This window comes from Ostrinia nubilalis, chromosome 8 (genome assembly GCF_963855985.1).
Source record: "Ostrinia nubilalis chromosome 8, ilOstNubi1.1, whole genome shotgun sequence".
Classification (NCBI taxonomy): domain Eukaryota; kingdom Metazoa; phylum Arthropoda; class Insecta; order Lepidoptera; family Crambidae; genus Ostrinia; species Ostrinia nubilalis.
Genome location: NC_087095.1, coordinates 7,158,323 through 7,182,643, shown reverse-complemented (window position 1 = coordinate 7,182,643; position 24,321 = coordinate 7,158,323). Strand labels below are relative to the sequence as shown.

The 24,321-nt window shown below is 37.0% G+C and overlaps 3 protein-coding genes across 4 annotated transcripts; 2 read left to right on the top strand and 1 right to left on the bottom strand.

Annotated features, from left to right (window-relative positions):
- The first annotated feature begins 528 nt into the window (after nt 1-528).
- LOC135074153 (origin recognition complex subunit 2) lies at nt 529-4,467 on the top strand. The gene is made up of 8 exons (XM_063968460.1): nt 529-750; nt 1,078-1,242; nt 1,471-1,695; nt 1,812-1,900; nt 2,211-2,387; nt 2,563-3,094; nt 3,491-3,724; nt 4,190-4,467. Exons 1-8 carry the CDS (start codon nt 699-701, stop codon nt 4,387-4,389), a joined length of 1,674 nt encoding a protein of 557 aa, XP_063824530.1. The 5' UTR covers nt 529-698; the 3' UTR covers nt 4,390-4,467.
- Nucleotides 4,468-4,546: 79 nt separating this feature from the next.
- On the bottom strand, nt 4,547-10,836 carry LOC135073835 (acidic leucine-rich nuclear phosphoprotein 32 family member A). 2 transcript variants are annotated; one of them, XM_063968039.1, is made up of 7 exons: nt 10,652-10,836; nt 8,482-8,858; nt 8,292-8,371; nt 7,792-7,929; nt 7,396-7,461; nt 6,600-6,893; nt 4,547-5,928 (listed from the first exon to the last, which is right to left on the bottom strand). In XM_063968039.1, exons 1-7 carry the CDS (start codon nt 10,697-10,699, stop codon nt 5,846-5,848), a joined length of 1,086 nt encoding a protein of 361 aa, XP_063824109.1. In that variant the 5' UTR covers nt 10,700-10,836; the 3' UTR covers nt 4,547-5,845. The 2 variants fall into 2 exon arrangements, with proteins under 2 accessions (XP_063824109.1, XP_063824110.1); XM_063968040.1 differs by lacking the exon at nt 7,792-7,929 and having other exon boundaries at nt 10,652-10,833.
- Nucleotides 10,837-13,526: 2,690 nt separating this feature from the next.
- Nucleotides 13,527-14,351, top strand: LOC135074171 (alpha-1,6-mannosyl-glycoprotein 2-beta-N-acetylglucosaminyltransferase-like). The gene has a single exon (XM_063968474.1). The coding sequence runs from the start codon at nt 13,527-13,529 to the stop codon at nt 14,349-14,351; it is 825 nt and encodes a 274-aa protein (XP_063824544.1).
- The last annotated feature ends 9,970 nt before the right edge of the window (nt 14,352-24,321 follow it).

The following is a 24,321-nucleotide window of genomic DNA, read 5'->3' as shown; positions in this document are numbered from 1 at the left end:
TTAACACATTGTTAACCACTTTTCTTTCACGACTATAAAAAGATTTTAGCAATTTAATTCACAAAATCAATTGCGCACATTTAAAATAAAGTTTGTTTACACTTTGACAGCAATAGACTGACATGCAAGGTGACATGTCAATGAAGTTTTCAGTTACTGTTGCCATTAAAAGAAATTAGTACCATTAGTTTTCCGCAACATGGCGAGGGTTTTTATGTTCCTGGTCAGGCTATAAATCATTTTCGCTGCCAAGGGTAGAAGTGTGCAAGCAAGCGGTAGTGCCGGTAGTATAGTCGATACCCACTCCATACAAGCTTGGAGGGAGACCACCACGTCACGACATCGAAGGCAGATGCATTATATTCGTTTTAAATAGTTATAACTACACCTTTTTGAAAGAAATAACTTTATTGTAACAGTAAGTATTAAATTTAAGTTAGCAACTTATGATTGATTAGCCAATGACCCTGTTGAGTCTGGTAAACGTCTGGCAACACTAAAATTGACAGTTATCATAAACAAGACAGAAGATTGTCAAAATGACAGATCATGACAGATTTCAAAAGTTCCGGTTTCATTGCTTTGATTGAAAACTCGGATTTATTTTCTTTTCTCATTTCTTATTTGCTACAATTTGTAAAAATATTAACTCCTAGAGACATCAAATAAATACAATAGAATTACTCGGGATACAGAAAATGGACATCGAATACGAGAGTCATTCATCAGCTGAAGAACATGATTGCCCGGGTAAACTAAATGTTTTAGATTCTGAAATCCTATTTAAATGATAGTTAAAACCTTTCTTCACTTGAAATCAAGTAACTGATCATCTTAAGAATAAACCTTTTGTTGCCTTAGTACGTGTTAGGGCACATAAAAGCGGGTCAGTTAGTCCAGCGGTAATGCATGCACTTAGATTAATAAAATAATCTAAGTGCATGCAGCTGTATTGAATTCTATCCCGACTATTGGTCTACATTTAATATTATATTTAATTTCGATTAATTCCGACCTGACTGGGTTCAGCACCATTATCTCAATTTATAAGCCGATTCTTTTAATAATTCCCATCAGATGAAAGTCCAGTCAATGTACCCACCAGAAGAGGTGTTAGAAACAGAACAAAGCCAAAAAAGTATGGGGATTTCTTAAACCTGTCACCAACTAAAAGAAAAGTACAATCTGATTCACCAAGTTCTGATGAAGATTTTGAAGAAGGATCTACTCAGAAACCAACAGGTTAGTTTATTTATACAGAATTATACATTTTGTTGTATGGTCCAAAATACTATCACACTTATTAGTAAATGAATAATAATGCCCAAGGGTTGCTACTAAAGCCACTAGAAGTAAGTGTTTATTTTTTACAAAATTACTCATAATAAAATAATGTTTATAAAAGAAAAAAAGAGTTCTATTATTATTTTACTTTTTAATTTTCACACATTTCGTCTTTTTCTTTTACAGCTTTGTTTAGCAAAGACGATGTTGAGGGCCAGGACATTTTCAAATTCAAATCTAGACACACCAAACTTGACTTACAGAATAAAGTGAAAGCAGCTATTAGTAATTCACCTAAAGTGACACCACTCAGTACTCCAAGGAGGAAAATGAATGCTGGGTTACTTCATAGCCCTTTGGCAAAGGCATCAGATGCCACTCCGAAGCAAGCTAGAGATTTAATCAGAAAAAGTAAGCATTTTTTATTGATCAAATTAAAAAAATATCAGGAATTTAATTTCACTGTACTGATGTCACTATAGTTTTTAAACAGCCACCAAATCTAATCAGGATAACTTGTTTTACAGGAATAATTCGTGAAGTGGAGAGTGATAGTGAAGACAGTGATTTCTCTGGAAGCAGTAGTGATTTTGTACCTGAAGAAAGTGATAATGATGTAAGTTGTGACTGTCAAATGTATTTTGAACTTGTAAAAATTTTTATAAATGTAAATTCAAATCTTATGTCTTTTATAACAATTTTGTGAATTTGTAAGACTACATATCAATTTCTTTTCATATAACAGGACTCTAAATTCTAAGACTACATTTCCATATCTTTTCATTTTACAGGACTAATTTCTAAGACTTCATGTTATTTCTTTTCATATTACAGGAATCTAATTTCTAAGATTACATATCCATTTCTTTTCATTTTACAAGACTCTAATTTCTAAGACTACATATCTATTTCTTTTCAAATTACAGGACTCTGATTCTAAATCACATTCAAGCAGTTCAATAGAAGATGATGAAGAGGAAGAACCAAAGAAAGCTGCAACAAAAGTACAAATTACCAAAAACAAAGATGCTAGGTCAAAAGCAAAAGATTCTGAGTACATTGTTACACCAGATAACTATTTCCTTATGAATTCTAGCAAAAAGGTAACTTGTATTAATTAGCATGCAAATGATATTGACATTCTTGATTTTGCTAACTATGAATAAAAATTTTCTTTTATAACTTTTTAAACACCAAGATATGAGAAGATTTACTTCAATGATGGTAAAATATAGAAAAAATCATAAGTTTAAACAAATATTTCTTTCGATTTTTCAGATTGCAACTTCAGACCACACATTGGCCAGACTGAAAAATCTAAACCTGGATGAAATGGTTGGTAAAGATATTCAAATGTCAGCTGAACATAAAAACAAAATAAAAGAACTCAACAAATCATATGAACAGCTATTTAATAGATGGCTGTATGTTTTGAGTGAAAACTTTAACATAATTTTCTATGGAATTGGATCCAAACGAGCAATTCTCCAGCAGTTTCAAATGGAAAAGCTGAAAGACTTCCCATGTATTGTTGTGAATGGATTTTTTCCAAGTCTAACAATCAAGAGTATCTTGGAAGCTATTGTAGTGGATCTTTTAGAAAATACACATGTACCTTCCAACTTAGGTGATGTTATAAGTCTAATTGATACTCAACTGAATGAGAATGATATTGAACTGTTTTTGATAGTTCACAATATAGACGGCGTAATGCTTCGAAATGCTAAAGCTCAAGCAACTTTGTCTAGTTTATCACAAATTAAAAATATTCACACAATTGCTACCATTGATCACATCAATGCTCCTCTATGTAAGTACATAATATAAACTAAAATATCATAAGCCACAATATGTATGTTATATCATCGTTCGTTCCTTTCAGCCGAAAGATGTCCACTGCTGGACAAAGGCCTCCCCCAAGGATTTCCACGAAGACCGATCCTGCGCCGCTCGCATCCAGGCACCTCCCGCGACCTTCACCAGATCGTCGGTCCACCTAGTGGGAGGCCTGCCCACGCTACGTCTTCCGGCTCGTGGTTGCCACTCAAGAACTTTCCTGCACCAGCGGCCATCAGCTCTACGAGCTATGTGCCCCCGCCCACGGCCACTTGATTTTAGCGATTCTGTGGGCTATGTCAGTCACTCTGGTTCTCCTACGAATTAGTTATATCATAAAAACAACTAACATTTTACTGTCTTGTTCCAGTATGGGATCATTCAAAGCTGAGTAAATTCAAATTTACTTGGTGGGATGTCACTACATTCCTGCCCTATACTGAGGAAACTTCTTTTGAGAATTCCATCATGACACAAAGGAGTGGGGCATTGCAGCTTTCGTCCCTAAGAAGTGTTTACCAGTCTCTCACCACCAATGCGAAGGGAATATTCAACATTATTATCAAATACCAGTTGGAGAATCAGAAATTAAGTCACTATCAAGGTAAGTTTATTGATCGCTTTGATTGAATCTTTTCAAAGATGCTGTATGCTGCATTTGGCAGACAGTCGCGCGCGAGCGTATTCCAAATGCAGCATACAAGATAACACGCTGGTGTTATAATAGCAGCACGATACGTGCCCTGGGGCCGTTCACGAGCCCTAAGGAGAAAACCGGTTCAGTCTTGATGCGTCAGCTGTCGAATACATAGAAACGCAATATAATGCTCGTGTTTTGCGCATGCGTAACCCCATGGTACTTCTGCATTTTTCCAGGTTTTACCAGGTAGAGCTAAGCAGATTTAGACTAGTGTTTTTTGGTAGGCCTCACCTTTCCTACAAAACCCATTGGGGTCTATATTCCAAAATGTCATCTTAGTTCCATTATTACAAACTATTATACCAGATCCTCAATTTCATAATATAAAATTAGAATTTTATATTAATTTGTCTATCATTTTTGTTTCAGGTCTTCCTTTCAAAGATTTGTACTCAAAATGTCGAGAGCAATTCCTAGTGAGTTCTGACTTAGCTTTGAGAGCTCAGCTCACTGAATTTTTAGACCACAAGCTTGTGAAAATGAAAAGAAGCTGTGATGGCAGTGAAAATTTGGTCATACCAATCGAAAATACGTTATTACAACAGTTTTTGGAGCAGCAAGACAGTTGACATTGCTATTGCGTGTTGTACACCCACCGAATCTCAAGTTATTTTGAATTGAGAGGAAATAAATGTGTTTTTCTTTTACATGATTTTTTTTATTGGCGAGTCATGTGATAGGACTGATAGGATTGTGTGTAGTGTTATTTTCAATGAAACTAAATAGTTAAGTTTAGCTTTTATTTTACAATCCCAGAAATAAAGTCTTAATAGGATTATATAATATATATCAACAGGACAAGTTGTAAATTACTTAAACTTAATGACTTACATAATATAATAAAATTATTAACTAAAATTCTCTTCAACATATCTGGCACATTCACCATGATGTATCAACCAAACATTTCATTGATATTCTTAGTGCATAAATTGCTCTTTCAAGATTTAAAAAGATTGTAGAAAAATACTCTCTGAACTCATCGGACATCAAAAATTGATCTAATTATGCATTCGGTTAATGTTATTTACTACGCCCTTTGGAATTTCATTTGAAACGCTGATCAACATTATCAGTTATCATTAGTGAGATTACGAAATATATAAAAAAATAAATCTTATAAACATAATATAGTTGATTGTTCACATTGAACAGGAACAAATAACGCTGGAAAAGCTATTCTGCTAAAATTTGCAATACAGATTGAAAGAAATAAGATATCAGGTATCTTATAAATAAATAAACACATAATACGTAGACTATCAATTTTAGATATGTTAAAAACAAATAAAACAATATTTATTAGTAAAGTTAATATCAAAGTGTTGCCTAAAGCGGCATAATTTTTTCATTTATCTCACTTGTACTTTTGGAAATAAAATAATGGACTAAGTCATTAACAATTTTATATGTGAAAATTGACCTTAAGTGTCCATTGTGGTGTATGTCTTTATCAGTCTAAATTGGTCATCATTAACAGGCGGAGCCCACTTCAGGATTGTTGTAATATATTCCAAGGGCATGAAATAATTTTGTTTACCCTATTTAATTTATGTTCCTTCCACTTACAGCTAACTAATATAATTCATTGAAATTGTAGGTTTAAGAATGAGAGCTATTTTAATCCTAAAATCATGCACTTCCATTCCAATGATTCATCTAAAATTAAGCATGTCAATAGAATAAAAAATGATTATTACATAAACAATTTAATTGAAACATTAACTTGTCGGACAACAAACTACAGATTCCACACAATAGACATCAACATTCAAAGATAGAAAACATTTCATTTTAAATCGTTTCTTGTCCGCAGACACGTTAACACTAGGGTGAAAGCGAGTTAACCTAGCCTCGTTCGGTGACGGAATCAATCTCACAAATGACAACTAGTCTAAGGGATGACTGCAACGTAACGCGATGTGTTGTGGCGACGGCCGCCGGTACAGGCCCAGGTTTATTGTCCGATGCATCGGAGCGCTGTACACTTACAAACTAGTAAGATAACTCCGCTTAAGGCAACACTCAATTCTCGTCGTCGTCCTCGTGTTTCCGCTTTTTACCCCGAGTGCTTTCCTCGGGCTCGCCGTCTGCATTCTCGTCACCGTCTGCAAGCCGACAACGGGTTCATTTTCTACTCATAAATGGAACAAACTGAGATAAACAGAGAAAGTAGATTTCCAAAGAATGCTGCAAAATGGTCTGTAACAAGTCAGAGTTAATGAGCCAACATTGGTGTTTGACATGTTTGGGCCTCTTTAAGCTTCGGTCATAGATCCCTGGGAATCAGGACCTGTGTACCAAAGATCTGGCTTTTGAAAATGATTGGCGATGAAGATCCCGCTAGGTGAACTCATTTCATCAGCTGCGGCGATGTGTTGGTTTTGCGTCACGTCATCATCACGTGTTCTTAACAGGTCTTGATGCTTGCTATCGTGCCTATTAAAAGCTATCACTTCACGATTTGCTATTTCACGTTAACCGAAAATGCTCATTGAGCGAAAACATAGCTCACAACACGTGGTCATAGTAAAACATCCACATCGCGAAATTCGTGTTATGGCTCTAATGAAAACGCTCACGATGTGTTGTGGTAATCACAGAAAGACCACATAGCGAAATTCGTGTCGAAAACCAGCTTCTACCAGTGAGCTTTCGCAAATCATCACTTCAATAAGTCCTCGCTTGCTGAGAGTCGCGGTGTTAATCTAAGAACTCGATAATTATTGTGTGAAGACATCCGAAGCAAACCTAATAGACCAGTCAAAGGGTCACTGACCTTGCGCCTTGCTGTTGTGCTCGTTCTCGGCGTCGTTCTCGCCCTCGTCCTCGTCGTCGTCGTCCTCGTCGGACACGTCGCTGCCGTCAACCATCGGCCAAGTCGCTGCCGTCAACCGTCGACCACCTAATGTAAAGCAGCAATATGCATTATAGCCCAAGGGCCACTGACCTTGCGCCTTGCTGTTGTGCTCGTTCTCGGCGTCGTTCTCGCCCTCGTCCTCCTCGTCGTCGACGTCGTCCTCGTCGGACACGTCGCTGCCGTCGAACATCGAACCGGCGGAGCTCTCCTCAACTAGAAAGATTCATAAATTGATTTGAAAAATCTATGTTACTGGAGTTATAGTTTGCACTTTGCAGAGTACTTAGGACTTTATGTATGCGATTCTGTTGCAAGTTGGGAATTTGAATTATTTTTGTTTTTGAGCCTATCGCCAATGAAGATAATAATGACTATGTGCTAGAGAAGAAACTAATGAAGCCATTAGTTTTTTCATAAGACGATAAGGGGTTTATTTCCGCAGCGAAACAATAATGTTTTATCAAAAAAACCACCCAGCACACCCAGATTCGAATTTTCCTGAAATCCTACTTTGGAGCCCAAGTGTGGTACATTTGCGGCTCTAAGGAAATAAGGATATCTCCATTCTCCAAAAGATTCAATCTTATAATGATTAATGCAATTAGAAGTTAAAATATTACATTGTTTCCTGGACTTCCTGTCATGATAGAATAAAGTCAGTATTTCAGACAATATGGCAGAGTTCAATGGCTGAAATAAATAAATAAGTTCTTACCAAGATTATCATTGTAGACGGCACTGAGTGAAATGTCTTCATCTTCCTCATCCTCAACATCAGAACCTGAAAAGAAAGATATAATAAGCATAAATATTTGTTTATTAAAGTTTCTCAATAGAGTAGTTGCCCCCATTGCTTAGACTTCACTCAATTGACTTCAATTTTAAAGTACACACCTGAAGTCTCAAAAAAAAAGGATGGGGTATATTCAGAGATTAGAGAGGGACAGTTACGTTTTGTAAATGTGTACATACACACCTAAAATTCTTATCAGTATTTTTATTTAGGTCAATACTGAGTTAATTAACATTGTTACACTGTCAGTACAATCTTTTATGGGTAATCATCAGTTAACAAACACATAACAAGCATCAGAAAAAATGCGATGCTTACGTCTCATGAGATAACCCATGTGGAATAGTAGCCCATACACACTGTATAATACCATTGGGAAGGTGGTTCTGTCCTCCGCTGGTCTTTCCGTTATGCTATCGTCATCTATCACCAGTGAACCCAAATCTATGTCCAAATCTGTAACGCAGTATAAAATTTGGAAGACCCAATGGTGTTATACAATAGCTATAGTAAAGCTACTACAGACAAGAGAGCAAGCTATGGAATGATGTTGGTTTTTATGATACATAAATCTTATTTTACCAATGTTTTTATGACACACAAGTTCTATTTACCAAATTAATTAATGGAGTTTAGAATTTTTTATGATTATATTTCTTCATATTTCAGATTAAAAAAATAATAAAATTAAATCAGATACAGCTAGGAGTATTTTGCTGTCAAATAATTAAATGTTGCAGACATTTAAAGTAATTTGTGGCTGCCAGCAGTACCAAGACCATTTTATCAGTAGACAGAATTTCCTTATTAATACTTACTCTCTTCGTCACTATCATTGTTTCCATTCAATTCGTCTTCTTCTTCACTGTCCTCAACTTCACCATCGTCTTTGTCAAATCTGGAATGATAAAATATAAATACATTCATAAAAATAGTCACAGAAAGTATCAAGGGGATTAATGTTATTCTTATTATTGTATTTAAGTATGTGTTATGATATGAACTTACCCATCCAAATATTTTAATGATGGATGTAAACCGAACACCTTACTCCTGTAGTCGTCGATACCTGTGACTTCATTGTTGAAAAGATCAAGATTCTTCAGATACTCAAACTCTTCCAGGGGTTTCAGTGTTTCTAAATCTTTGATTTTGTTCCCCGATAGGTTCAGGTGTGTCAACTTCTTGCAGCCATTGAGGAAATTGAGGCCATTGGATATTCTGTTGTCAGAGAGTTCCAGCTTCCTGAGTTTTGGAAGTGTTGGGAAACCTTTGAGGGTTGTGAGTCCAACATTATTCAGGCTTAGTATTTCCAAGTTGGTGTACTCATCTGTGAGGCCGATGATGTTGGTGCTTCTACAGTTGTCCAGATTCAACTCTTTCACCTGAAATAGAAGCATTTTTTGGATTTTAGAAAATGGAGCATTGCTACATGGGTTTACTACATGCTGTTGAGTATTTATAAGAATATCAAAATTATTATGTTTTTGGTTTATTATTCCTTCAACAAGGTAATAATAATTACAGGACTAAGTGAAACAGTCAAAAAGCTCAAACTTCAAATTCATATACTTAATATGATTCCTCCTAAGATTGATATAATTAAAATTCTAAAAATTAATTTATGCATCTAGTCAACTACTTAGCTATAACGCCGTTTCGTAATATGGGGCTTAAATATTGCTTAAATGCTGATCCTAATACATTATAGTGTCAATTATTGCTTTAGTTAAATATGGTAGGTAGGTCATAGGTAGTTGTTGAGACTTGTGATGTGATAATCCGACAGCATGGACTTATCATAGCTAGAGTAGGTACATAATAAAGTACCTAGGTAGGTACGTATTTATACCTACTTAACAACAGTGTTTCGAGCATGTTTCCAGAACATACAAAGATCTGTATACGTCGGTTTTTGAAAGTGGATTCAATATATAAAAATATGGTAGGATTTTACGACGAAAAAGGGCTCGAATTGGTAAAGAATTTCGATTAATTGATAAAATAAGTATTGAAACTGGCTTGATGGTTATTTTTATTGATAGTAGAGCGAGAAACGTCAAAATGGTGTGAGTTGTCAAAGCGACTGGCGCAGTTGCTAAAATCTGAGAAATGAGTGTCTTTTTTCGAGAAATATTGATTGAAATATCAATGGGATGTGTTCGTGAAGCTATTTATACCACAATATGTTATTTATGTGTTGTATTTTGCGTATAGAGTTGAAATCGTTTTCGTTTTGCAATGGCGGATGACACGAATCATCGCGACGCAATAAAAATGGCCGCTGTATGTATTGGTAAGGCGTGCGTCAATGACTGCAGACAAAAATGTGCTAATAGAATGAGATAAACTCTTCAAAAAGCTATCTACATAAAAATCTTATGTCTTAATTAAATTCATTGATCTAACGCACTTCAATCGTAGTTATTGCGGATAAAATAACAAGTAGAGTGAAAGGGCGCGAAATTATGCCGAACACCTAGTTAGTTTAGAATAGAAACCCTTGCGGTAGCAATGTGGATATAATTAAATGAACTGTATAGATTTATTGTAATGTTGTTCACGCTTAATTTAGAGAAGATAGACACGATAAATTGGCTTCACAAAAATGTATTGACATTGACAAGCCATAATCAATGAGCCCTATTTTTGAAATGCAATAGGGTTTCGGTGATGATTACTACTTTAATTTCACATTATGAAGTGAAATCAATAGAATTCAGACAATTTAATTTACTGTTTTACAGATTAGGATCATAAATAGGTCTAATCCACGTAAATTCGTACGTTTCGACACTTAACCTCAATATGTGAATATTTACAAAAGAAATGATTCCACCTGCTAAAGAACCTCACATGAGTGTTCTCTGATTATGGGTCATAAGCCTAAACTAGTAGTATTATCAGAACTTTACAAATATGTAAAATACATCTGTAATAAATATGTGCACATGAATGAAACGTAACAGTCGGTAATGGCCAATTTTCTGTATACAATAGCGCCACATATCCAATTAGGAAATGGATTTACATACTTGATTCACGAAATATCATGAAGAACCCACAAAAACAACCATCTATTGAAAGTATTCCCATTTTTTACGTATTACATCTATGTACCTGACGAAATACGTATCGACAAAACATTCCAATTTATCGGAAAATAGAGAATAATTACCTGTGAAGGATTCCTTCCTCTTAGCTCCAAGGCGACCCTCTTTTCCATCTTGTGGATTTTGGTATTTTACACTTTATTTCACTTCTCAAACGCTTTTACAATATTTCTCAAGGAACTATTCACTAAGCTTGGGTTTCAAAACAGAAGGAAACTATAGATACACGAGTGACGTCGCGCTTGTGGCGCTGTCTGGTGGCAAAATATGGCAACCGGAAGTACAGTCATTGAGTGTCTTAATATCTCAAAAGATAACATTTGAAACCATACATTAATAGTAAATTCTATAAATTGGTATAAATAATTTAAAAATAAATTTTAAACTATAGTTTTTAGTTTATTTACTCCTTTAAATTAAGTTTGGTTCACTTTTACCAGACCCTCTTATGGTTGTGTTGGTAGTATTACGCAGTTGGCAGCTTTGACCGCTGCTTGGCGGGATTTATAAACAAATTGTGTTCCTGGTATTGTGGCAAGTAGGTAGAGCAAGTGCCCAGGACGTGGACCCAGGAATATTTTAGCAAAGTTTTCAGAATAATGAATTGAACGTTTAGATATTATTTTACTTCATCGGTTTTACAAACTACTGTTTTAGAATAAATACCACGTTGAGTTAAAAAATGTTTTCCAAAATTAATACAGACTTGTAAAAATGACTTTTTTCACAATGTACCTAATTACCTAATAATAAATAATTGAAGAAACAAAATTACTAAAACTTGACAGTAATTATGGCAAATGATGCATCTTTGTATGAAAAAAAATTAAGTAAGTATTAATTTAAAAGTAGGTAAGTAAGTACCTTGGGAGGAACAGTGGTCGACAGCAAAATATGTCATACTAAATTAACTTAAAAAAAAGAAGTTGTGTATGAAATAAAATTCCACTCATTTTGTGACTGTGTAAAAATACCACGTTGACCACCGAGCGAGTGTTTGTTCCTCAAGGCAGTCAGTCAGTTTTTTTGTCAGCAAAATAAAATAACCGTACAATAGTAACTATTGCTAGGTGATTTATTATCTGTATTTAGGTAAGAATGTAATAAATACGAGGGTGGTCTGAAAAGTTTCCGACCTAACATAGATACAAGATTTTTTTTCTTAAAATTTATTTTTATTTTTCTACATAGTCTCATCTACAGTAATTAGTCGGCGCCAAAACTCGGATTTATTGCGCCTAAACTGCGCCAACAGAGCATTGGAAATGTTCATTCGAACACGTCGTTGGTCTGACGTTAGCAAACGCGGCACCCAACGCGCGGACAGCTTTCCCATGCCTAAATCTTGATTTAATATGTGACAAACACGTTCTTTGGACATTTTCATTGCCTCTGCTATCTCTCTCACTTTAATTCGGCGGTCGTCTAACACCATTTGGTGAACTTTAGCGATGTTATCGTCAGTAGTTACAGTTTTTGGACGTCCCGAACGTTCATCATCTCCCAAGCTCTTACGGCCACGTTTAAATTTGGCTGCCCAAAATTTTACTGTGGTAAATGACGGTGAAGAGTCCCCGTACACAGAATCTAACTCATCTTTGATTTGCGTAGGGGTATTCCCTTTCAAAAACAAATATTTTATAACAGCTCGATACTCGATTTTTTCCATTTTCACAAAAATACTCACATCGACTCACTCAAACGACTTTCAAATAAAAACCGCGCGTCCAAAATGGCTGAAACTTTGAAGTGTTGCTGTCAAAAGATGCACAATTACATTCCCTGACTTTAATTGATGTGTGCTGCCATCTTCACGTTGAGGTCGGAAACTTTTCAGACCACCCTCGTAAAGCTAGCATAAATTAGAACTTATGATTTTATTTAAATATAGTCTAGTTAACTGTTGTATCCGGCGACCGTCGACCCGGTGTGGCGCCACTGGTGCGCAGCGCTGATAGCCACGGGTTCGATTCCTGGTTTAAATAAAATTGTCTCTCTTGCTAGTACCTGTTATTTTTAATTTTTGCAATATTTATTGGGGGGAAATGTGAAATTAATACCAGATCCATTGTATGATATAACCACCCGTCCACCACCCTACGAATATTATGAGCTATGAAATATAATATTTTCTTTTGAGGTAGATAGATACATAGAAATGCAGAGAGCGGTGATGTATGGATTATAATTATTTTGGTCTACCTATGTATATTTTATGCTGTACATACATAGAGAAACTCTGTCCACGACTTATGCTCTACATCTTTGTTTTTTTATGGCCTAAGCTCTATCGCTCTATGCTCTAATTTGGCAGAAGACGTGTGTGTCATGCAAGTTGTTGTCGCAACTTGTTTACATTTTACATCAGTGTTGTTTTGGATTTATCTTTATTTCATAATAAGCACTATAATCTTAATGGCTCGCAATAAAATTGAGTACTACATCGGCATCATAAAGAAAATATTGATTTTCTGCATAATTGTTATAATACTGTTTGCTTACAAGGCTAGGAAGTTGCACCAAAACGAAGTCGCGTCGCAAATACCCAAAGAAGCTTTAAAATACATTTTCTTTGAAAAGAAACGGCACAAGCAGCCAAGAGATACAAACAGTATTGCACATTTGATTAATCTCCACAATCAAGAAGAAACCATTCTGAACGCAGATATTTACGGACCTATTGCAAAAGATACGCTCGTTTTCGTTGTAACAGTCCATAAGCTTTCAATTTACTTGGAATTTTTACTAGTTTCGCTGTCTCAAGTACGCGGAATTGAAAAAGTCCTAATAATTTTTTCTCATTCATACTACGATGATGCTATTAATAATTTGATTCAGAGTATAGATTTCGCCCGTGTTTTGCAAATTTATTACCCTTACTCTATACAGGTGTACCCAGATGAGTTTCCCGGGTACAGTCCGCTTGACTGTACCCATAATATGAATATGCAAGATGCTGAAGCAGTGAATTGCACTGGAGCACTGTACCCAGATATTCACGGGCTATACCGAAATCCTTCACAGTCGGAAACTAAACACCAATGGTGGTGGACAGCCAATACAATATTCGACAAGCTTTCATGTACGAAAAATCACACAGGAACTTTCGTATTTTTAAATAACGATATCTACTTGTTACAAGATTTCATATACATGATTGTGTATATGAATCAATTGGGCGAATTTCTGCCCCATCATGATTTCCTATCTTTAGATGCTGTGCTAGATTTAAATAAAATCGATGCATATCGTGCTGATATTGAAAAATGGGTGCCAACAAACAACCCTGATGTTTTAGCCTTCAGTGCTGCCACCTGGAACAGCATTGTTTATCATTACGATCTATTTTGTCGTATCGATGATTATTCTTGGGCTAAGTCGCTGTATTATATCTCGTTGAACAGGAAGGATAAAAAAGAACCATTCAAAGTGATGTCGACGGCATTGGCCAGAGCGTTCAAGACGAGCAATTGTGGGTTTGAAGCGAAATTGGTGGACTGTGACGTCATTGAGACCGTTTTTCAGGTGTCAAATTTGCAGAAGAACATTAAAGATGACTTGTTCCCTTCATACTTGGACGTATACACCAAATTGGAGTTGCATGACGAATTTGAAAGTATCGAATATGCCGACCTCAATGGAGGATGGAACGATCCGAGAGATAAAGAAATGTGTAACAATATGTTGAATAGAGAAAAAAAGACTACACCATCGGATACAAAGATTACCAATTACAACAGTGATTACAGAGATTTTAGTATTTAGAAAATATAATTATTGTATAATGGGATTTAAAATGAAATCGCAATAAAAGGTTTTCACTACATCTTGAAATTGTAAATTACTTATTAATCAAAGTAAGGATTTGCACTTACCCGGTTTTAAAAGCCTTTAAACTGTCAAAATCTACTTTAATTTAAACGTGAATTAAACACACTATATTATTATTATTAGCCTTTTGGCTTTCTGGTTTACGTGCTAGCAATTAATGCTTGCTGGTTCGAATCCCACTTGAGGAAAATGTTAACAAATTTGGTGGTGGTTAAATAACAAGCTTTGTTTCAGTTCTGGCATGTTCTGGCTAGGTTATTCGTGCGAGTTATTTTAGAAGATAATTTAAGTTAGTTATAGTAAAATTCATATTGTCTACAAATGTACCTAACTACTTAGTTAAAAAAAAATTGCACCTTAGGTTACGTAAATGTTAATGATTTATGGGTAAGCATGGTGAAATAATTAGTCCATTGTAGTATTAGTAGTATTTAAAATAGCATGGTAAGTTGTGTCACAAAGACGGTGTTTCAGCATGAAAAAAAAACTTTTCAAAGTTGCGATTATTATGCAAACTTGACCCGAACTTGCAGGTGTTATTCGCGGCAGGCATATCGAATAGTTGATTAGCAGTCATACGACAATTAAGACGGACAAAGAGGATGTCACCGAGGCAGTGCGCGTGGCGGTGGCCGTCTAGTAGGGCGGCTTGGGGCGCGGGGAGCCCGAACTTGCGCACGCAACCTCGGCCCGGCCGAGAGCAACAGTCTGCTCGCGTGAGCCGTCGCGATTCGGCCCAAACCGCGCGTAACATGTCCCATGGTAAGCACCATCACCACCACAACTCGATACCCACTACCCCAAAACACAAAATCACCCCAAACACCGATCCCAACCCAAAACAAACCTCCCCAACAAACTTTTCAGTGATGAATCCTCCGCTGTTTTCATTATTTATTTACGTGGACACGGCACGGACCGGACTTATTTTATATTAATACGAAACAATTATTTTTTGAAATTGTTCTCGCATGAAAGTTGGTACGAAAATAAGCTGGGAATATTGGAGAATGTTAAAATTCTCGCTCCTGCTTTCTTTACTTACAATAGCTGAATTGAAATCACGAGGCGTAATAATAACAATTAAAAGAAAGTACGCATTTTTGTGATAATGGTAGAGAATTGTGACTGACAATGCCTGGAAAGCTCAACTTTTGGCGTACGTAAGTCTCAAAAGAATGTTGGTAAGTATTCATACTCCTTATTCTAGTAGTTTTAAAACATTCTTACAAACTTTCACCATTTTGAGCACTTTATTTGAGACGCAAAAAATAAAACAAAAAATTCATCCTTTACTTATATTTTCGTGGTCGCTCGCAAGACATTTAATTAATCGTTAACAACTTTAATGAAGCATTATTTAGATACAATTAATAATTTTAAGCATTAAAACAACGCAAAGCCAACCCCATATCATAAATTCTCATTCGATGCGAAAGGTCAAACCGCAATTAGAGAGCGGTTAAATAAATGTGTTAAGTATAATTAACACATTTATGTTACGTCCCTCCTGGCTGCCTTAGGTATGAATCAAATGTAGATATGAGTACCTATGTAATGCTTTATGGTTTATGCATGTAGTTCTATTACGTTTAAGTTAATTGTTTAAAGTAGGTATAGCTGAGCTCTTATTTCATTTAGCTCTAATTTATTAATAATCTCTCTCAGTGAGAAATCTTAGATGAACATAATCTAGTGAAAGAAAGATTCAGTCTCTGAAAATTCACGTAAGTCATTGGTTACATTAACACGGGTTTAATCTTTACACGTTGATGTGAGAGAGACGCTTTTGTTGTAACCTGGCGAACTCTACGGGAGCATCTGCGTCTCAATAGACAATGAACCTGAAGGAATTGAGCTCTATGATTGTCTTTTGTCTTTTTTAAATTGTCTCACGCGCGTGTGTCTGTACCTATTTAGTCTTCTCTTTCTTAGCAAGGACTGTTTTAAGAAAGTACTAGGTACCTACCTCAGATTATTCTGACAAGATAAGTACCGGAGCTGTAAATTATAAATACATTTATTATTAAACTTGAAAGACTTCGCACTTAGTTTTAGCTTTTATATTTTCACTGTTTTATTAAGACTTCTTCTCTGAGCTAAATAAATTAAAGAACATAAAAGTTTACGTTTTACAAATCTCTCTACTCGTAAATGTGACATGGAATTAAAATATAAGAAATAAATTGGATTCCTTTTAGAATTTAAAACTTCGACGCTACCAAGTTCTTCTGAAAGTTTTAATCCGACAAAAGGTTGGCACTGGATAATTTCGACAAAGGATGTAAGCAAATCTTCCATTCTCAAAGCTCTAGTGCAATTTTCCTCGTCATGCACCTTGTACTTTGAAATGAGTCAATCATCCTATATTTAGCGAGTCCTAATCCATGTCAGTACAACATCAACACCGCGGAGCTACGGCAATGAAAACCGTAACGTTATTAGTGTTGCCATGTTTAATATTGCAAAAATTCAGGACAAAAGGACAATTCGTATCTTTTGGATTTAATTCGGATCAAACAAACTATGATTTACAGAAGGATTAGACGGTGAAATGTGGCCGTGTGGCTTTTAACTCGGTACAATGGGCGAACCCTTAACTCTACACTGCGTATAAACTATTGGCAATTAAGAAATCCTGCGAAAACCAAAACGTCTGGCAACACTACAACCACGATTGACTACGGTTGATGGAAGCTATTGTGTAAACTGGCAAGTACGTAAATTGTGGCTTGTAGGATGTGTGCGTAAACAATGCCGGTTACCATTAAACACCTTAGATCCTTCGTAACCTATGAGTTAGTAGTCATACCTTTCCTGTTTATCAAACCGAGAAGTATCTTAGTCTATTTATAAGGTCAGATGTTGCATTTCAATGAACAGAACATGTTACCTGGATAGAACGTACCTTTGTTTGTATAAGTCTAGGCATAGCTTTTGTTTTCTTCGTTTAACAGCACTCGTGGCACTTCAAAATTTACCGCGATATCAATTACTAATTGATAACATCAGTCAACTAAGTAAAACAAAAATCTTTTTTCAGGTTTTGTTCATTTTCTGAGCCTGAAAAACTGAAATAAGATAGCAAGTAGACGATGACTAAAGAAAAGATAAAAATAAAATAAAGTTTCAAAGCACTGCAGATTGTATCACTTTTATTGTAAAACATTTTTGAAAATGAATGTCGATTTTGAAAAAAAGAAACAATTATGTTGTCTAACATCATGGAATTTCAAATTCTACATGAACATACCACAAGTACCTAATCAAAAACAAAGCATATCTCAACAAGACTTAACTCTAACCTTTTAGTATTAGCAATCTTAAAATGGAACCGGGATTAGAGGATTAGTTTGAAAGTTAGTAACGTACGGCGGTTACACGAGTAACTAAACGCTCCCGTTCAAACAACTTTCGAAATGGTCTCGTCTTAATTGTAATCCTGGGTCCCTTGGACTAATTATCTCGCTTAGCGCCAATTTGGCCCTTGATAAGAGACACTAGATCAGGGGTTCCCAAACTTATTTTGTCTACTGCCCACTTTGAGAATAAATTAATTTTAGCGCCCCCATTTGTAGTTGAGTCTTCGAGAGCTCAGTCGGTGTTAAGAATCGTCTTAGTAGATAAAATTAGTACATATTACAAATCGCTTCCCAAGCCTCCACACAACGCCCCAATTTGTTTTCTGGCTCTCTTACCACCCACCTTTAGGCCTGCAGCGCCCACAAGGGGGCGTCATCGTCCACTTTGGGAAAGGCTGCACCAGATTAATATGACACGGTGAGCAGGGACACGTACTCTGTCACAAAGGCTGACGTCGGCAAGCTATTATTCCGAAATAGCTTGTCGTGCTGAAGTCTGCTGAACGTGATCATATTCGTGACATGCTCGAGACTAAAACCAAGTTTAAACATGTAGGATGAGGATAGGCGCTCCTCAAGATATCATCCTTAAATATTAACTAGCTTACGCCGGCAGCTTACCTGTTTCGTGTGTAGATAAATATGAGTTTCTCTACTAAAATAACCATTATCTTAGTTTGAGGTAATTTTTCCCTTATTATTTAATCTAAATTAGTACTAACCACTGACCCGTTGTTACCCAATTAACAATACATTACCATTATTTAAATTTCATCATAAAACGCGTATTAAGTCTGATTAAATCTAACCTTACAACTGGAAGTGTCCAATAAACTAACCGCTTTACATAAAGGCACAACGCGGCAATTTACTTCGGCCGTAAAAGGTCCAAAAATAAACTTCAATTTTCTTTTATTTCTGGTTATTTTCATTCGGAGCACGCCCCGAGATTTTCAGGCTTTAGATAAGGTGTAACGATATACCTACTCGCTTCCTTGTAAATAAATAGCTAACAATTGATGCCTGATCCTGTCTATCCGGTCAGCGAGTTCGAAATGTTGCGTATGAACTCGTAAAAAACACCTACATTTATGTTCTCAGGGTGAGATATTCCCCGAGGAATTTTAAACCCGATTTTGTAATAAAGTTACAACCTATACGTTATGAATATTATCATCCAGATAAAAGCTCTTAAAATATTGAATTAAAGTTTGTTGAATTAATTTTAACTCAATATCATGCCTTTCAAACATGATTAATCTATATACAATGGAAGAAGCAATTAGGCATACCTACAGTCTTGCTAGACTCGGTATTTACTTATTTATATTTTTTCAGGAGATTAAAATGCTTTAATTAATTAAGCAAATTACGCTGTCGCCCAGTATGAAGATCGCTGACTTGCTGCCCTACATTAGTGCAATGGTCCGAAGTGCAATTAGTGAAAGTGACGTCAATCGACATTTTCCTAAAAACTGTAGTTCATTATTTTATCATTCCATAATCATACTTCGATTAGGTCTCATCTTGATTTAATTATAAGTATTTCATGTAATTTTCTAATTTCTAATTAAATCTTTTATAAGTATATTCGGTTTTTTTTCGATCCTCCGATCGCAGCTAACGTATTTGGCGCAGTCGGTAGGATACTCGCGGGCCGGTTCGCGAGAGTAGATCTTTCTAAATCGCGTCGCGAGTCGCCCGGGAAGCTGTCAAGATTCCATCAACGAGTATCCTGAATCTACGGACCTGCTGCAGACCAGGAGGAGAATCCAGAACTCGATTCACGGAGAGAACCAGAATGAAATATATGTGAGTACACTTGAATTGATCTCGTGTTGCTTTCCTTTTATCATAGTGTTTTAGATCCTTATATTATCCTTTGTGTGTTAATCTTACAACTTCAAGATTTATCACCCTAGAGCCAATAGTCTCCGCGAGTCTGAATCCCGTCAGGCTCGCCAGTGTCAATTAGATAATAGTAGAAATATAGATTTAAATCAAAGTTTAAATAACTCGTTTGACGAAATGTCTCACGAACCAGACACGATATTCAAAGCCCTCCGCCTAGTCCCGGATTTCGATGGGAATCCCAACGTTCTGACAAGGTTCATTAACGTTTGCGATCAGTTAGCAGTAAAATATTTGAGTAACGCCCCAGGCAGTGAGTTTTCCAATCTTTGCTTAATAAATGGCATATTGAATAAAATAACAGGACCCGCTGCATGCACAATCAATTCCAACGGGATACCTGATAGTTGGTTAGGTATTCGTACTGCCCTTATCAATAACTTTTCCGATCAACGGGACGAAACGGCTCTGTACAATGACCTCTCTTTAGCCACTCAAAGTAACAAGACGCCGCAAGAATTTTACGATCATTGCCAAACTTTATTCAGTACGATAATGACTTACGTGACTTTACACGAGACAGTACCTACGACTGTACAGGCTAAAAGGGATCTTTATAAAAAGGTCACCATGCAGGCATACGTTCGTGGACTCAAAGAGCCCCTGGGATCCCGTATACGCTGTATGCGCCCTCCTACAATAGAGAAAGCCCTGGAATACGTCCAGGAGGAACTCAATATAATGTATCTCCAACAACGTAACGAACCCAATAAGATTCATGCCACCCCTAAAGTGGCAACACAACCCCTGCCTTCATTTGCTCCGCCACCACGGCATAATCTCCCGATGCCAGTGCCCAACTGGCCTGTTCCCGTAGGACAACAGCCCATGAGGCCTCCGCCTCAACCCTTCAAACTCCCAGCACCAGGCGCACCTAACATGCGTATCCCAACGAATACTCAAAGGATGTTTAGTGCTCCACCTCCTAATTACAACCCCCGCAGTAATATGTTTCGCCTTCCACCCCGAAACAATCAACCACAGTTTCAAGCCCCTCAACCTATGAGTGGTGTCCAACGTTTCACCCCAAGGACACTGCCGCATTCCCAAATGTTGACTGGACATGACTGGACTAAGTCAGGGAACCCACCTCCAACAAACTATTTTAAAAGCCGAGAAATGAATGTGAACGAATGTTTGACAAACGACGACGGCTACTCATATTACAATAACTACGACCTTTCTCATGACCCAGTTTACAATTACTATTGCGATTATTATACTAGCGACTTACCCGAGTCTACTCCCGAATTAATTTATTATAATTCGACTGACGAATACCAGACGACTGATGAAAATCAACCACAGCCAAGTACTAGCCATGCTGAGCAGGATTTTCAAGAGATTACGACATTAAAAAAGCAAAGATAGAAGTTAATCTTCAAACACAGAGGCAACTTCCGTACATTAAAATAGCTCATCCTCCTCTTAAACTATTAATAGACACAGGTGCAAACCAATCCTTCATAAGTCCCGAAGCTGTTCAGCAATACTTTGCTAATTATCCCTTAAACTTTGATCCGTTTGAAGTGACAAACATACACGCAACAAGTAGAAATAATTACTCTATAACGTTGCCGTGTTTTCCTGAGTTTTTTGATAAAGATAATATGAAGCTATTTGTATATCGGTTTCACGATTACTTCGACGGTCTTATCGGCCTAGATTTATTAAGTAAATGGGAAGCTCGAATCGATCTAAAAGAAAGCCAACTTTTGACCCGTTTTGCCTCAAACCCTATTCATATGTACAATTCACGGAACGTGAACCTTTACGAGGATATTATTCCAGCAATGTCCTCTAAAATAATTAAGGTTCCCTTAGATTTGGCTAACGGCGAAGCACTCATCCCGGAACAGATAATTTGTAACTGCATCATTCACGAGTGCCTTACAACCGTCTCTAATAACCGTGGCTACTTAGAAATAGAAAACACCACAGCAAACGATATAATATTCTCACTTGATAGCCCCGCGCACGCTGAATTATTTAATATCGAGTGAACTCGCACTCAACAACCAGCGTCGCGCGCTGATGACGTCATCTCGCGCTTACGTACCGAGCATTTGAACGAAGAGGAAAAAGCCAACTTAATCACTCTTTGCTCTCGCTACGCGGACGTTTTTTATATTGACGGTGAGCAATTAACATTCACAAATAAGATTAAACACCGGATCAGGACCACCGACGAGGTCCCTGTGCACGCTAAGAACTATCGATATCCTTTTGTTCACCGAGAGGAAGTTAAGACTCAGATAGGAAAGATGTTGGAACAGGGCATCATCAGACCCTCCGACTCAGCCTGGAGCTCACCCATCTGGGTGGTGCCCAAGAAAATAGATGCGTCCGGCAAACAGAAATGGCGACTCGTGGTTGACTTTCGCAAACTGAACGAAAAGACAATTGACGACAAATATCCCATACCCAATATCAATGACGTCTTGGACAAGCTAGGGAAATGCCAGTATTTCACCACACTTGACCTGGCCAGCGGCTTCTACCAAGTGGAGATGGATCCCCAGGATATTTCTAAAACGGCCTTCAATGTCGAGCATGGACATTTTGAATTCCTTCGAATGCCCATGGGACTTAAAAATTCTCCATCCACATTCCAACGAGTGATGGATAACGTCCTCAGAGGCCTCCAAAACGATATTTGCCTAGTGTATCTCGATGACATTATTGTCTATAGCACATCCCTCCAGGAACACATGGTAAACCTGGAAAAAGTATTTCAAAGACTTCGAGAGTCCAACTTTAAAATTCAGATGGACAAATCGGAGTTCTTGAAGCTTGAAACAGCTTACCTTGGCCATGTAATCAGCAGGGACGGTGTTAAACCAAACCCTGACAAGATCTCCGCTATACAAAAATATCCAATCCCGAAAACCACTAAGGAAATTAAACAATTCCTTGGACTTCTCGGTTACTACCGAAAATTTATTCCCGATTTTGCACGTACCACTAAGCCTCTGACTCAATGTCTAAAAAAGGGTAGAAAAATACTACTCACTCCCGAATACGTAAACTGCTTTGAGAAATGCAAGACCCTTCTCACCAATGATCCCATTCTTCAATATCCTGACTTTACTAAAGAGTTCAACCTTACAACAGACGCTTCAAACGTGGCTATTGGAGCCATATTATCCCAAGGTCCTATAGGATCTGATAAACCTGTGTGCTACGCTTCTCGAACACTAAATGATAGCGAAATTAACTATAGCACAATCGAGAAAGAACTCTTGGCCATAGTGTGGGCTACGAAATATTTTAGGCCCTACCTATTTGGTAGAAAATTTAGGATACTGACTGACCACAAGCCTCTTGAGTGGATGATGAACTTAAAAGAACCAAATTCACGTCTTACTAGATGGCGACTGAGACTGAGCGAATACGACTTCACAGTGCAATATAAGAAAGGCAAAATTAACACCAATGCCGATGCTTTGTCACGAATAGAAATTCATCTAGGCGACACTAGATCATTAATGGAAGAAATTGACGAACTTAATTCCCTATTAGGCAACCCGACCGAAGTAGCCCTCTCTAAACCTAATTCTTCCACTGAGACTGTACATACTAGCCACGAACACCCGATACTAGAAATCCCGATAACTGACGAACCCCTGAATAAATTCAACAGGCAAATACATCTCACTATAGTTAATGATGTTAAACGAAAACCCACTGTGACCAAACCATTTGACACACACACACGAACAAGTATACAGCTATCAGAAACAAACTTGGAAGAAGACTTAGTAAATGCTATTAAGGAATACGTCAACCCCAAAGTTAAGACAGGACTCCTCATTAGCCCCGCTCTCGCAATGTACTCCATTATCCCCATAATACAGGACAAATTTAAGGGCTCTTCAATGAACCTAGTACTAACTAAATCAGAAATAGAAAACGTCAAGGAATATCTCCGCCAGCAGGAGATAATTCGTCACTACCATGATGGCAAAACTAACCATCGTGGCATCAATGAATGTTATTTGTCCTTATCCCAAAAATATTACTGGCCCAAGATGAAAGACCAAATCACTAAATTTATTAACGAATGTACCATCTGTGGTCAAGGCAAGTACGACCGAAATCCTATTAGACCTCAATTTAATCTTGTGCCTCCTGCAACTAAACCCTTTGAAATAGTTCATATGGACCTATTCACGGTACAAAGTGAAAAATATGTCACCTTTATAGATGTCTTTACTAAATACGGTCAAGCATACCATTTGCGTGACGGTACTGCCCTCAGTATACTACAGGCTTTATTACAATATTGTACTCACCACGGAGTGCCCGTGACGTTAGTAACAGATAATGGTACTGAATTCACCAATCAGTTATTCTTAGAATTTACTAGACTGCACAAGATCAACCACCATAGAATCCTAGCCCATTCCCCTAACGATAATGGTAACATTGAGAGATTTCACCTGACTCTCCTAGAACATCTAAGACTCCTGAAACTACAGCACAAGGACGAACCCGTTGTGAACCTTTTGCCATATGCGCTTATAGCTTACAATTCTTCCATACATAGTTTCACAAAATGCAGACCATTTGACTTACTTACTGGACATTTTGACGCTAGAGACTGCCTAAATATCGACATAACTGAGCAC

What these genes read in the sequence shown, in the direction of transcription:
- LOC135074153 (XM_063968460.1), top strand. Translation starts at nt 699, where the DNA reads ATGGACATCGAATACGAGAGTCATTCATCAGCTGAAGAACATGATTGC. An exon ending in ATCTACTCAGAAACCAACAG is followed by an intron (nt 1,243 to 1,470) that starts GTTAGTTTATTT and finishes TTTCTTTTACAG; the next exon opens with CTTTGTTTAGCAAAGACGAT. An exon ending in GAAATTAAGTCACTATCAAG is followed by an intron (nt 3,725 to 4,189) that starts GTAAGTTTATTG and finishes TTTTTGTTTCAG; the next exon opens with GTCTTCCTTTCAAAGATTTG.
- LOC135073835 (XM_063968039.1), bottom strand. Translation starts at nt 10,699, where the DNA reads ATGGAAAAGAGGGTCGCCTTGGAGCTAAGAGGAAGGAATCCTTCACAG. An exon ending in CGTCTACAATGATAATCTTG is followed by an intron (nt 6,894 to 7,395) that starts GTAAGAACTTAT and finishes GAATCTTTCTAG; the next exon opens with TTGAGGAGAGCTCCGCCGGT. An exon ending in GCACAACAGCAAGGCGCAAG is followed by an intron (nt 5,929 to 6,599) that starts GTCAGTGACCCT and finishes GTCGGCTTGCAG; the next exon opens with ACGGTGACGAGAATGCAGAC.
- LOC135074171 (XM_063968474.1), top strand. Translation starts at nt 13,527, where the DNA reads ATGAATATGCAAGATGCTGAAGCAGTGAATTGCACTGGAGCACTGTAC.